Below are 14620 nucleotides of genomic sequence, written 5' to 3'. Positions count from 1 at the left end.
CAAAATTAGAAATTTGCAACTAAGGCAGAAGAAGTATTTTCCTAAAGAGGAACCTCCTCCATTGTAAATGTTTGCCGCATACAGTCAAGGAAAGCTTAACAGAAACAGCGATTTTCACTGGGGCAGGCTAACGCTTCTGGCAACAGAGGCAAAGGAATGTTGTTAGAGGACTTCATTACGTGCTTCTAGTCACTCAGTTGCTACATACTTTTTTTTGATGTTGGGGCAAAGTTTCAGCACATCCTCCTTGCAAGCCATTTTAAATTTGTATGAGAATCTGAAATCCTTCATTTGAACCTAAGTGAAAAAGAAGCAGACATTAAAAGGAGTATATCAAAATAAGATGAGACACTAGGCTTGCTTGAAACAGCGTATTCCATAGCACCTGAATTGCCATGCTCTAAGACAGAGTCAATACGTTGTGTACCTGATGCAATTCCACTGACCAGAAGCATGGGCCCCCTCTGGCCAATTTCTCCTCTTCACCCCTACCCCCATGCCTCAAACAATGTTAACCACAATCTCAAGGCATCCTCACTACAGAAGGAGTCTCCAGGAGTGACAGGCTTGGAAGAGCAACCTCCTAATTTGCCTAACAAGATTTGCGGCAGGCTCAAGCTTTCCTGGGGCAGCTGCCCCTGTTTACTACTCATCACTAAGGCTAAGATTTTGTATGGGATATTTTTAGTAAAACTCATGGACAAAAACGAAAAATCCACCGAAGTCACAGACAGGTCACAGCTTCCGTGAATTTTTCTTTTACTAAAAAGATCCCTGACAAAATGGGGATCAGTGGGTCCCCACACTGCCTGAAGCAGGGCAGCTGTGCAGAGGCTGTGGGGTACCCCCGCCACCCACAGTTCCACGGGCCCGCTGTGACTGGGAGCTCTAAGGGGTCCCCCCCACCGCCCAGGAGCTGTGGGGGCCGCCAGAGGCAGCGGGGGGTAACCTGCAGCTCCAGGCCCCCACAGGTGGCGGGGGAGCCTGAAGCTCCTGACCGCTGCAGGCTGAAGTCAAAGAGGTTGCTGGAAGTCACAGATTCCGTGACTACATTGTAGCCTTACTCATCACCAGCAACATACACGCAACCTAGCCTGATCACGATCCATAAACATCAGAACTGCACTGATGGAGGGTTAAGCAGGTGGCAAGGAAAGCGGAGAGCTGACTTTCAACCATCATGAAGGCCCAAGAGATATCAGGGACCCAAGTATTCGGCGATTGTAGAATTCACCCAGAATTTAGCTCCAGTATCTCAGCTTTCACTGTTTAAAAGGTAAGTTTCTAGCCCTGACAGTTGGGAAGATCACCTCAAACATGTACTAAGTGCAAGCCATTGTCACTGAAAAGAGCCTGAAACAACAGCTCAGAGGTGAGAGCTGCCCTAGTTCTCTCACCTGGGGCCCCATGGACTCTGGATACCACAGAATTATTTTTGCTACAGACAGGGAACTGCAGCTAGAATCAACAGCAGTCCGGGAGCCAGATGTGTAAACCGGGCAGCTAGGCTGCCTAGAGAACAGAGTTGTACCCAAAGCCTAGGGAGCTGAGAAGAATCACCACAGCAGTTGTCTACAAGCTCCCTACTTCCCTGTCACGCACAGGGCAGGACAAAGGAATTCTGAGCCAGGCTGCTCAAACAACATTGTAACTGCTGAAGCCCACGGAGCCGAGCCGTCTGGAGCACAGAGTGAAAAAATCATTGCTGAAAGTAATCATTGCCAAATTATCAATCCATGTTTTCCACCAAGAGCCACAATTGCGTGTGGATAGGTGTGGGAGGGATGGGAATGCTAGGTATTTCATGGAGACATAACGTATTAATATTGCCACAGAATTTGTTCCAACTGTGCTGCAGAATGCATTGGGCCCTGCCTCAAAGAGAGACAGGGAAGGGTCATCAACGGAATTAGAGCTAACATTCAAAAGTGAAAGTTTATGACTAGATGTACAAATAGGGACATGAAATAAGGGATCAGACTTATGAAGTGAATTCACAAGAGCTGGACTGGGTCTTGGATCATGGAGAGGATCATGATCAGAAGTCTCCTACCCACTTCTCCCTGGACAAAGTGAGATATTACAAGGTATACGGTGTGTGGAGGCAGATTATTTGCTCACCAGCTGGAAGTGGGTGACTCCAATGGCGCACTTCTCATTCATCTCCTTCTGGTGCTTGTTCTGAATCAAACATTCCATCAAGTCCCCAGAGTCTATCTGGTTATCTGCCATCTCCTGAAGGAAGGAGGGACAGGTTGTTACCCCCACTTCAGAATGGGTTACCCTCTTGAAAACATTCCCATTCCACCATGCTTTTTATAAATCAACCAGACAAGCAAATGACATGACCACCACTAAGAATTCAATGCAGTGAAATTAACAGCACTGTTCTCTACTTTGAACTTGAGCTCATTATGTGACCCTGTGTGGATTAATTAACATTAATCCCTCTGTAGATACTTAGTCACACATCTGAGAGTGGAGTGCTCTCAAAGCAGCATGAGCACACACACACATCCAGCCAACACCGACATCCACGATAAGAACTTTGTAACTAACAGATGTGACGCTACCTGCTTATCAGAAAGTGTGACTAATCAATACCACAGAGTGATGCAGTAAAGATGAGCGGCTGCAAGAGTGTCAGAAAGGGAGCGGCGCCACTGGGGGGTCTGCTACTGCGGAACTGGGGTTCTGACCGAATATAAACAGTAATATTTTGAATTACAGGGCAATTTCATCGAGAGGTCCTAACTCCTGTGACAAGGCTTATAATAATAGCAGAAGCCCTTGATGGAATTAAGAGCCTTGGGATTCAGCTGGCTATTAGACATACAATTCATCTGTCTTGCCTGTTTTTTAATTCTGTGAACAATCTGACTAGGGTTCAGAGCTGTGTATTTATGACGCCGCTGTACACACACACGGGCTGAAAATGGTTACCTAGTCCTAGATCATTAAATTATTGTAAGGTAATATATCCCAGGCTGCAATTCTGGCACCACACACAGGGTTTGGGTGTTCTCCTAGCTTTTATCCTTAGGCAAAACAAACATGCGGCATACAAACATCACTAATTGCACTCATTTATATTAGCATTCATTCTGATGCCTGGGTCTGGTACTTCCAATGATGCTTGAACAATGAAAATTCCAACCTTTCCAACATACTCATTTCCCTAGCATTCCCAGATTATCACGAAGAACTTACATGACAGAACGTCTGAATGATGGGCTCACATGCTCTCATCAGCAAGGCTTCAATCTGAATATCCTGCAGAAGAGACATGCAACATTCAGCTTCGGTAACAACTGCACAGTAAACAGCCATAAGGGAAAGGCTCTGTTCATACATTAAAGGTTCTGAAAATTGTGCTCCAAGTCAAGCTGTCCACCTGAGTTTATGGTATTTCGTTTAGATGAAATCCAGAGAGTTTCGCCCTTTGGCATTGGCAGTCACACTGCATGCTCCAGCCAAGTGTGTGGTGAATGATGGGAGAGCCTTTCAGGTTGTGGGCTTGGAGCAGAACAGCTCTCCACAGAGCTGGAGAAGCCCTTACCACTCAGATAATTCAGCCAGCTCAGTCTCACTAGGAGGAACTCATTCCAGAGATATTACAGTGATAGGTGCCACACAGCAACCTAGACAGCTGGAGATTAGTGCCCATTTTCAGCAAAATGCGTTGGAAGTGTGGGAAGGAAACAGCCCCTAGAGCAGAGAGCTTGTCGGATGTAAAACAGAGCCAATGATTAGATGGAAAGGCACGCAATGAAAACCTGGACTGCTGCAAGAAGTGGTGCTGCTGACTCCATTGATGATGCTCTTCCCACCACTCACTACCTAACATTGCCTCCAGCAAAACATTAGGCAGGTGCTGTTTGCTGCTGCAACTGCTTTCAGAGAAGAGCAAAATGAGCTCCTGAGCATATTTTGATCATTACAGATCTTGTGTTCCTTTCTGCAAGAGTACAGGTGTTAGCCCCAGTACTCTGGCCACATTCATTGTGGTGCCTGCACTCAGCCCATCTCATATCCCAACTGTTATTTCATTTCCCTACAAAAACTTGTGCAGTACTGACACGGGATGACTTGCTTTACCTCAAAGATAGTTGCATTTCTGTGGTGGGTTGATGATATATCAGGAACCCACCACAGAAATGCTATATATATTATATTTTTCCCAGGATTGGCATGAGGGCAGCTGAATATGCTTTGTTACAGACTCTTCCCTTTGCGCCAGGCTGAAAACTGCTTACCTCAGACTCCAACTCAGTAAGGTTTCCAACTATGTCTCTGCAATCAACCACTAAGTCATCAAGATGGTCCTGGAGGCATTCAAGTTCCTACAGAAACACAAGTCATCTTAATATCTGACAAGATACTGAAAATTCAGAGCCCTGTGCCAGAGAAATGATACATACAACATCTTAGCAAGCAAAGGATCCCTAATGTTCACTATGCCCTACCTCTGCCTGCTTTCTGAGAACTAAACACTGCCTCAGAAAAGTTCCAGTTGTTCAGCTCAACTCAAGGTTGCAAGACCAACAAGGTGTTATGCTGGACGAAGGGCCTCAGCTATAAAGTAGCTTGGAGCCAGTCTTGCAGGACTGGTGGACCCCATGCTTTTCTTTCCTATCCCCAACACATGGCCTTCCTCAGGAAGTCTGCTCGTTAGTTTTAATTTGGGATGAGATTATACTTAAAGATTTTCCATGTTCGTTTTATGTTTCAAGTTTCTTGCTCTTTTGGTGCTTCCACTAACCATCCGGTGGCTTCCCTGCTCATTCCTTAGTAAATTCATAGGTGATGGGGACACTGGCCTTGATGCTTTATAGACAGGGTAAGATGAGGCACACAGTGGAAGTGATTTGCACGAGGGGGGACACAGCAGCGGAACTCAAACTTCCAACCCCAAACCCTTTACTGTTCTAGATCAAGCTGCCTCCCACAGCCAATGAGCGAGATGAAAATGATGAAAAATGTTTATTTTGATTGAAGTTTTGTCACCACCCGGAAGACAAGATTTTCATGTTTTCAATGCAAATGGTCTTGAATCCAAGAACAATTCTGAACTTTGGATATTTTGCATTTTTCTGCTTTGAAGGGAAAACCTCTCTGGATGAAAATGTGCCTCTGTCCACTTGGTCTTATTTTCAAGTGGAAAAATACTATTTTTTTTAAAACGCTAATCACATTTTGAACATAAAATGTAAGCACCTCTGTCTGAATTTTCAAATTTAGTTTTAATTTTTGGCATACATCAAGTTATAGACACTATCAGCAGTGACTGGGAATGCCCTTAGGATGGAACACCACATGCTGGAATATTTTGTCTGATGGTTTGCTCTTAGCTTGCTAAGGGTAACCTTCATACAGGGACGAACATCCCAAACTACCAAACAAGGGTGCTGGAACAATTTGTATAGTGGGGGTGCTGAGTGCAATTGAACCAAACTGTAATCCCAGTATGAGGAAATCACTTCAAGCCAGTGGGTGTGGCAGCATCCCCAGAACCCTTAATTCCAACACTTATGATACCAAAACCTACCAGTGAGAAACACTTCAAAAAAAATGAGTGAGGTGCTCTCTTTTGCATACACTAATTAACAGCTCTCTCCCCAGAGCTATGCTAGTGCACAATGATTTAATATGAAAGAACTATCTGTTGGAGTCTTGTTAAAGAGCAGCAGATGTTAATTTCAGCTCTTTTCAAACACAGGAAGCATGTCAATATTTGCCAAACGGAAATGGGACAAAGTTTATGGGGAAAATAAATGTCAAGTTTGTAACAGGATATTACAAATATGAGTTGAAAAAAAGATAGTTGCTGTATCAAAGGAGAGCCCACAGTGTTAGCTATCACTTCATATCTCTTCTACAAGGCAACTTCCATAGCTGTGTAGTTTCTTCTTCACAGACAGACATTACTACCCATGTCTTTTTGCCTATTATATATTTTATTTATTAAAGTGCCGGGGGATTTACTAATTTTAATAAACTATAAGCTATGAACATAAAGAATCAACACCTGCCAGCAACAAAGGGTTTCCCTCATCCCCACACAAAAAGGCATTTGCAATCGGAGTGACTGCCATACAGCAATTCACAGTACCTGTCCTGTCTCTGTTTTTTCACTGCACCATTTTCCCAAGTCGATCATGCACTTGTCCTGGAGCGCTGGATCCAGCTTCACATCCATTGCACGCTGGTGAAGGATTCGTTGTACTTCTGCTCTGCACTCTCGTGACAGCTAAATGGGGAACAGAGAACTGTTTAAAAGGGACAAATATGCGGCTCTGACCTACTACATAGCAAATGATTTGTTCAGTTACTAATAAATGATGTGCCATGGAAAGTAACAAGAAATTTCTCTTCTTCCTAACCTCTGGTAAGAGTAGATCATTCTCTCCTACATATGGAGAGCATCAGCCCAAGGATAAGTTTGGCTTCTATCAGCCAGGTGGTCTGAGCTCCAAAGGTATCCTCAATTCTGGCTTTCCTCATTGCTTGAAGAACATAGGGGGGTATGGATGGATACTTTGTTCTGTGGTCTTTGTTGCATGTAGTATTCAGCAACGAACATTTTACTGGAAGCTAACATTCTCTTGGCTTTGGAACTAAATACCAGAACAGGCCTCTAAGTTGGCAAACAGGACACCGCTGCATTACATATGAAAAGAGGTCTTCTATTCTCGAGGACTACATATGAATCTGGAGACACTCATAACTCAGTGGTGACATCAGTTTATGAAGGACAGCCCATATCCTTGTACAATGTGTCCTGTCACTTCCTTTAGGTGAGTCCTATATTAACATAACAAGGATGCTGATGTCAAGACTGAAGTAGAGGCACAATTGTGGAAGGGTTCAGGACTGCAACAGCAGATGGTGATGCTGGTGTGGACTGGGGGGCTGCAGTACTGAAATAGCAGGATATGCTGCAACTCAGGTGTGAGATGCATTGGCAGAGTTCTATCAGGTCTTAAACCTGGAACAGCACGGAGTATTGAAAGTTACATAGAATATTGTGAGCACCACTTATTGGAAATTAGGTAAATATCAGGTGGGATATTTATATAGGCAAGTATTGTGGGCAAAGTACAGCTCTAATCAGTGGGATCAGTCTTTCATTAACACTAAATTGCAAGATGACACACCTGCTCTCCACATATAAAGAACTTTTCTTCCATAACTGCTAGATCATTTGCAGTGGGCCTGGAATTCCTGCGGTTAGCACTAATGTAAAATGCATTACAATGAGAAGTTCAGCTCATGGCACTAAAAGGCTGAACTGGAAACCATCGAATAAAAGACTCATTCCCTACAAGGAAGGAACTTTTGATCAATATTTGACCTCCCCATCATAAGACAATTTACATCAGGCTCTAGAGAATCATTTTGTAAGCAAGATCATTGCATAATCCCACCAAAGCTCACTGGAACTGCATCTGACAGTGCAACCATCAAAGAAGCAAATGGAACTTTGAGCACCGAAATGTTTCCAAGAGAGGCTGTGTCCCCCAACAAAGACACTAGAGGGCAGCAAACTCAGCACAAGAACTCACTAAACAACAGTAAAAGGTTTCTGAATCACATATCCAAGGAGGCAAGCACCAGTGCAGTAAGTCAAATCTTTACTGTGTTCTAGTCATTAAGTTTTACTGGGAAATGCATTATGGTTTCTGAGTAGCAGCCGTGTTAGTCTGTATCCGCAAAAAGAACAGGAGTACTTGTGGCACCTTAGAGACTAATAAATTATATTAATAATATAATATAATTTTAATTCTAATAAATTTGTTAGTCTCTAAGGTGCCACAAGTACTCCTGTTCTTTTTATGGTTTCTGCTACCCAGGGCTAAAAGAATAGTCACTACACAGAGCTTCTTAATAGATTATGTAAACCAAAGGAAGTTGCTCTGAACTGACTCCGGTCTTAAATTTGAGAATAGCCTGGCCTTTATGACAGAGGGACTTTTTGTATAAAAGCAATTTGGCAGCTAAGTGGCTGGAGCACATGGCAGTCAAATGATTTCCTAGAGGCCTTTACATAGCGTCTATGCACAGATTTAAACACAGGACTCTTGGATCTCAAGCTTTGCTGCAACTCCTTGAACAAATGCCTCAAGGTGGCAATTCCACTGGTAAGACACCACATTTCTCTTCTTTCCACTGAAGTTCTAATGGTACGTCCATGGAGGAACACAGCTGGTAAGGGATCTTTGCATTGATGCAATAAATATCCGCAGAAACTGCCTTTTCTAACTAGTTTTCAGTAGTACTGACTGTCAATGCAACATGACTGATAACTGAACAAGCATCCAACTCTGACAGATCACCATTGAAGAGAATGAAAAGTTAATACTGAGTGCATACCCTCCTTCCCTGCTCCTCCGTGCGGTAGGCATGTCTGTACAAGCAGGAAAAGACAGCCCCTGTAGGCATCAGGTCACTAGTAGTCTCATTCCAGCCATGGGTATGACAGAGTCGAGAAGCATCTCCCTGACACTTGCGATAAAGGACTGGATCCAATCTGTAGAAGAAAAAAAGGAAGTCAACATCATTACCACAGAGCCTTTCACACCCCAACACCTATCAAAGGCTTTATATATTTTTAGATACAGAAACCACAGAAATGCTTATGAAGTGGACAGATCCACTATTAACTGATCACAGCAAAGCATGAGAACTCTGTAACCAACCAAAGCAACAGGCTGGCAGACTGTATAACTCAATCTGGAATCAAGTCCTTACTCTTGCAACAAATGCTCTGGCATCACTGGTGTCTACAGGTAATCCGGATCTTGATTTTAGATCTTCTCCCAAAAGTGGCCACTTCCAGCAGCACAGTCTCCCATAACATGTAAGGGGATTGCTCTAGTACTGACTCATAAGGAAGAGTCACTGAATTAATCTCCTGAAGCACCCCTGTTTTCCCTCAAGACCTCCCATCCCAATGCTGACCAGGCCTGGCAATGTTTAGTGCTCAAAATCTGAGAAAATCAGCTCCCTGAGGTAGCATGACAGCGGGCCAGGTGATAAAGTGAAGCTGAGTACTCACTAGATTTGCCTAAAGAGCACCTCCAACGCCAGTACCGTTATTTCCATTTTGAAATAAGTCTCAGTTTTACAGGAGGCAGATTTAGTTCCAGTTAACTACAGTCAGTTCAGATTTGGGGTGACAGGGCGAAGTGAAGCCTCAGTGTCCCCGCTTTGCACACATGGAATCTGCTCTTGGGAGGAAATGTTTAATTGTATTACGCCAAAATGAGGGGTTGGTACTGTGAGCCTTCTGGAATGGAAATGTAGTGGGAGAGAGGTTTAGTGGTGAGGTTTATAAATAGCCCCAGGCCTTCATGGCATTTTCAGAAGGGCAGGGAGGAGGAGGAGATTTGTAGACAAAACAGTTCTGCAAACACTTGCTTTTGAGAAGCAATAAGAAAAATAAATCATGCAAGATTTCCATTCTGCCTGCACTCCTAGGGAATTACAGTGCAGCTTCATTAGCCAACTCAAGGGAATGGTGGTTATAAACATGAAAGGCTGGGCACCATCTGTCCACTTAGGATTTGAGTTAGAATGATCTTTGTACAAACAGCATGAGGGTTAAATACGCCTGAGTCAACAGAAGGAAAAATTCTGTAGTTTAATCAAGTGGCTTGGTTCAAACAAGTGATTCCCTGCTGGAAGTGTGGCTCAGGCAATAAATGCAGCCACCAAAGGAGGCAGGGAAAGGAGGGAAATGAAATGTGTGTGTCCATCACTGGAGATACTCTGGCCAAATAAAAAGGCAGTGACGGTCTAAAGGGAATTCCACCTAGTCCACACTGGCCGGAAAGACAGGGTTTACAAGGATTTTGGGGGTGAAACAAGGCAGGAATGGAAACATTCCAGGTTCCATAAAAGAATAGGAAACCTCTTACAGAAATAGTGAATCCTCCCTATACTGAATAGCAAGATTTTTAAAAGAACACCCACGCATCACTACTAAAGATCATTCCCATCTACTGAGCACGTAATCTTTATCTGAAACGCAGGCAATGAACTGCTTATAATTGTGCACATGCCTTCCCTCCTCTCAAGTCTCAGAACTCTAAATAAGGACACAGGTTGGAAAGTTGACTCTCTAGCTCTGTATCAACACCAGCCCCACAGCAGATTTGGCTTCCAAGGCACTGGACAGAGAGATGAGGAGCCAAGTCTCCACGGCATAAACATAAAGTATCTCCAGTTGAGCAACAGAAAGAAGTGCTGGTGTACAGGGGGTTGCTTATCTGGCACAGCTGATGTGCTTAACAGGGAGAAAAATTAAACCCTCTGTTTTATGGTACTCACTTCCAATCACGAGAAATAAAGTACTGGAGCTCCAGGAGCCTGTGCTCACAGTCCTCTACCATCTTCTCAGTGTACAAGTGCTCCATAAGGCACGACAGAATCCTGGGAACAGAAGGGAAACAGGAGCGAAGAAAATGAGAAAGGAGACAGGCCGTGCTGTGGGTCCACCACATACACCAGTCACTGTACTGATTCAAACTCTATACGCAGCAGATCTACCTTTCTATAGAAAAATTTTGGCTGGCAAGAGGTGTAAGTCACATCATAGAGGGTTTTTTTTTTTTTTTTTTTTAACAACATTCTACCTAAAAAAAGGAATAAATCAAAATAGTTACACTGCCATGTGCGCTGTGTTAAATTCCACTGTGTATATGAACTAGACTCAAATGTGCTCACAGTTAAATCAGGCAAAAGCATCATATTTTAATATATAAATAAAAATAGGCTCAGAAGAGGGTATAAATAGGACAGTTGTCTCTGCAATATGGATTTCCTTCTCTCATCTTTCAAAAAAACCTTTTGATACCTTTTTTACTGCATTTCTCATTAGAAAAATGACACACTGAAGGTCCGTGTAACAACAGAAGAAAGCACACCAAATGATACAATTTCAACCTACAACTAATAAAGCTAGACAACCCTTGTTAATGCCATGCTAGTCCTAGAACAAAAACATTCAGCACTATCTACAGCAAGAGCTGCTTGCAGATTGGATCCCACTTCCAGTTGCTATATAAATTGCTGGTATATGCTCTTGATTGCTTGGGCGTCTTCCTTTTTAAACTGGTTAATATCTATTTTGGTTACTCACGTGAACTCTACTGTTGCTACTGGGCACGTGTAAAGTACAGTGTGACTATGAAAAATCCACTTACATTGGATCTCCAGATCGTATGTGTTTGCAAGCCGTCTGTATTACTGATTCACAAGCCTCATTCAAAGCTCTGTCAATGCGGTAATCTGCACCAGGGTCAGTCTCTTGAATCAGAGTTTGAAGCTGGAAGAAAGGAATTGGAGACAGGAAAATAGCTTAGCCAGCATGGGAGATCAATGTCAGAGTGGTCCTATCTTCTAGCTGGCAATTCCACAATGCTAACTGCCTTGTAATAAACACCACACCTATTTGACAGTTGCTCATTTTAGCAACTGACAGTGCAGAATGCTTTAGAGAAGGAAGGTTTTTCCCTTATTCCCATTAAAGTTACATAATGTACCCTTTCCCAAGAAAAAGCCCAAATCTGTGCATCTGAGTAAATGGCTTTTAACTGAAACACTTCTCAAAATCAAGTTTCTAACTGGATAGTAACGGAAGCCTCTGTACACATTCTCAAGTGAACCAAGGACAGTAAACAGGAAAAGATCTTACTCCATGGTTCCATGAATTGGAACTATTCTGCTTATTGTTTGGAAATAATGAACCAAATGGATGGTGATGGTGGGGTACACGCATACACTGTATAAATATTTGACTCAAAGCTCTGTTTATAAAGCAGTAATTTCCCATCTCACTCTAAGAGCTTTTAGAGTAAAGATTTGGTTTTCAGCATTTATAAGAGGTCACCCACTAATTGCTGTGTGATGGATCGGGCCCTACCAAATTATGGTTCAATTTCAAAGCCACAGGGTCTTAAAATTGGTTGATTTCAGATGTTTACAGTGTTGTAACCATGGGGGTCCTGATCCAAATGGTGATTATATTGGGTCCCAAAACTGTTGCAGAGGGGCTGCAGGATTGCTATACTCACTTCTGTGCTGCCTTCAGAGCCCAGCTTGGAGCTCAGGCAAGAGCTGTGGGAAGCGAAAGCCCCGAGCACAGGTCCCTGAGCCTGGGCAGGAGCCACGAGGGGTGGCAGCCCCCAGCCCAGGGTCCAAAGGCCAGGCAGGAGCCACGGGAGGTGGGGGAGGGGGGAAGAGCAGCGAGTGAGCAGAAGTCCGGAGCCCCAGCAGGAGCTACAGCCAGTGGCAGCAGCCCCAAGCTCAGGTGCCCCAAGCCTGGGCAGGAGCCGGGGGGTGGAAGTCCGGATCCCAGCTCTGGGGCTGCTGCAGCGCACAAGTGAGGGTGGTACATGTGGAGGTAACAGCTCCGGTAACAGCTGTGCAGGGGAAGGACAAGTCCTGTCTGTCCCCAGCCTGGCTGATTTCAGGGAGATCAGATTTCATTGGGAAGGGCTTATTTCATGGTCCGTGACATGTTTTTCACTGCCATGAAACTGGTAGGGCTCTAGTGATGGAACTTGAAACTCTCCAGTTGTGGTATATAAGCCAAGAGCCAAAATATATATTTGGGCTTCTAGTCTTAGATATATAGGTTAGAAAGCATTAGTCCATCTGTCTAGTCTGTTGAAGGGTTAAACCGAATTAATTTACCTAATTTTTGGTGAATTTAAACTGGAATAGGCAGATGGATTTCAAGTGTAACCATTTCAACATGTATTTAATCAGGAGAGCTGGCTGCATTTTAAAGAATCCTTATTGAGGTTGCAGGAAGAAACCATCCCAATGTATAGAAAGAATAGTAAATATGGAAAAGCTTGGCTTAACAGTGAAATCCTTGCTAATCTTAAACACACAAAAAAAAGCTTACAAGAAGTGGAAGATTGGACAAATGACCAGGGAGGAGTATAAAAACATTGCTCAGGCGTGCAGGAGTGAAATCAGGAAGGCCAAATCACACTTGGAGTTGCAGCTAGCAAGAGATGTTAAGAGTAACAAGAAGGGTTTCTTCAGGTATGTTAGCAACAAGAAGAAAGTCAAGGAAAGTGTGGGCCCCTTACTGAATGAGGGAGGCAACCCAGCGACAGAGGATGTGGAAAAAGCTAATGTACTCAATGATTTTTTTGCCTCTGTCTTCACAAACAAGGTCAGCTCCCAGACTGCTGGACTGGGCAGCACAGTATGGGGAGGAGGTGACCAGCCCTCTGTGGAGAAAGAAGCGGTTCGGGACTATTTAGAAAAACTGGATGAGCACAAGTCCATGGGGCTGGATGTGCTGCATCCGAGGGTGCTAAAGGAGTTGGCGGATGTGATTGTAGAGCCATTGGCCATTATCTTTGAAAACTCATGGCGATCCGGGGAGGTCCCGGATGACTTGAAAAAGGCTAATGTAGTGCCCATCTTTAAAAGAGGGAAGAGGGAGGATCCGGGGAACTACAGGCCAGTCAGCCTCACCTCAGTCCCTGGAAAAATCATGGAGCAGGTCCTCACGGAATCAATTATGAAACACTTAGAGGAGAGGAAAGTGACAGGAACAGTCAGCATGGATTCAGCAAGGGCAAGTCATGCCTGACTAACCTAATTGCCTTCTATGAGGAGATAACTGGGTCTGTGGTCAAGGGGAAAGCAGTGGATGTGTTATTCCTTGATTTTAGCAAAGCTTTTGATACGGTCTCCCACAGTATTCTTGTCAGCAAGTTAAAGAAGTATGGGCTGGATGAATGGACTATAAGGTGGATAGAAAGCTGGCTAGATCGTCGGGCTCAACAGCTAGTGATCAATGGCTCCATGTCTAGTTGGCGTCCGGTTTCAAGCGGAGTGCCCCAAGGGTCGGTCCTGGGGCCGGTTTTGTTCAATATCTTCATTAATTATCTGGAGGATGGCGTGGATTGCACTCTCAGCAAGTTTGCAGATGGCACTAAACTGGGAGGAGTGGTAAATACGTTGGAGAGGGACAGGATACAGAGGGACCTAGATAAATTAGAGGACTGGGCCAAAGGAAACCTGATGAGGTTCAACAAGGACAAGTGCAGAGTTCTGCACTTAGGACGGAAGAATCCCATTCACTGTTACAGACTAGGGACCGAATGGCTTGGAAGCAGTTCTGCAGAAAAGGACCTAGGGGTTACAGTGGACGAGAAGCTGGATATGAGTCAACAGTGTGCCCTTGTTGCCAAGAAGGCTAACGGCATTTGGGGCTGTATAAGTAGGGGCATTGCCAGCAGATCGAGGAACGTGATCATTCCCCTCTATTCGACATTGGTGAAGTCTCATCTGGAGTACTGTGTCCAGTTTTGGGCCCCACACTACAAGAAGGATGTGGAAAAATTGGAAAGCGTCCAGAGGAGGGCAACAAAAATTATTAGGGGGATGGAGCACATGACTTATGAGGAGAGGCTGAGGGAACTGGGATTATTTAGTCTGCAGAAGAGAAAAATGGGGGGGGATTTGATAGCTGCTTTCAAGTACCTGAAAGGGGGTTCCAAAGAGGATGGCTCTAGACTGTTTTCAGAGGTACCAGATGACAGAACAAGGAGTAATGGTCTCAAGTTACAGTGGGGGAGGTTTAGGTTGG

At 44.1% G+C, this 14620-nt stretch overlaps 1 protein-coding gene across 3 annotated transcripts in view; it reads right to left on the bottom strand.

The window, feature by feature from the left end:
* Positions 1–14620, bottom strand: part of GLG1 (golgi glycoprotein 1) — a 169329-nt gene that overhangs the window by 23665 nt on the left and 131044 nt on the right. For all 3 annotated transcript variants that reach the window (XM_042856480.2, XM_005279468.5, XM_042856481.2), the window contains 8 exons: positions 11208–11329; positions 10333–10434; positions 8374–8530; positions 6113–6250; positions 4257–4343; positions 3211–3273; positions 2122–2235; positions 209–297 (listed from right to left, as the gene is read on the bottom strand). In XM_042856480.2, the coding sequence (XP_042712414.1) occupies positions 209–297; positions 2122–2235; positions 3211–3273; positions 4257–4343; positions 6113–6250; positions 8374–8530; positions 10333–10434; positions 11208–11329 (872 nt within the window). The remainder of the gene's footprint in view (positions 1–208; positions 298–2121; positions 2236–3210; positions 3274–4256; positions 4344–6112; positions 6251–8373; positions 8531–10332; positions 10435–11207; positions 11330–14620) is intronic.

This window comes from Chrysemys picta, chromosome 14, assembly GCF_011386835.1.
Source record: "Chrysemys picta bellii isolate R12L10 chromosome 14, ASM1138683v2, whole genome shotgun sequence".
Taxonomy (NCBI): domain Eukaryota; kingdom Metazoa; phylum Chordata; order Testudines; family Emydidae; genus Chrysemys; species Chrysemys picta.
The sequence above is the reverse complement of the archived record's forward strand: the minus strand, read 5'-3'. Positions and strand labels throughout refer to the sequence as shown.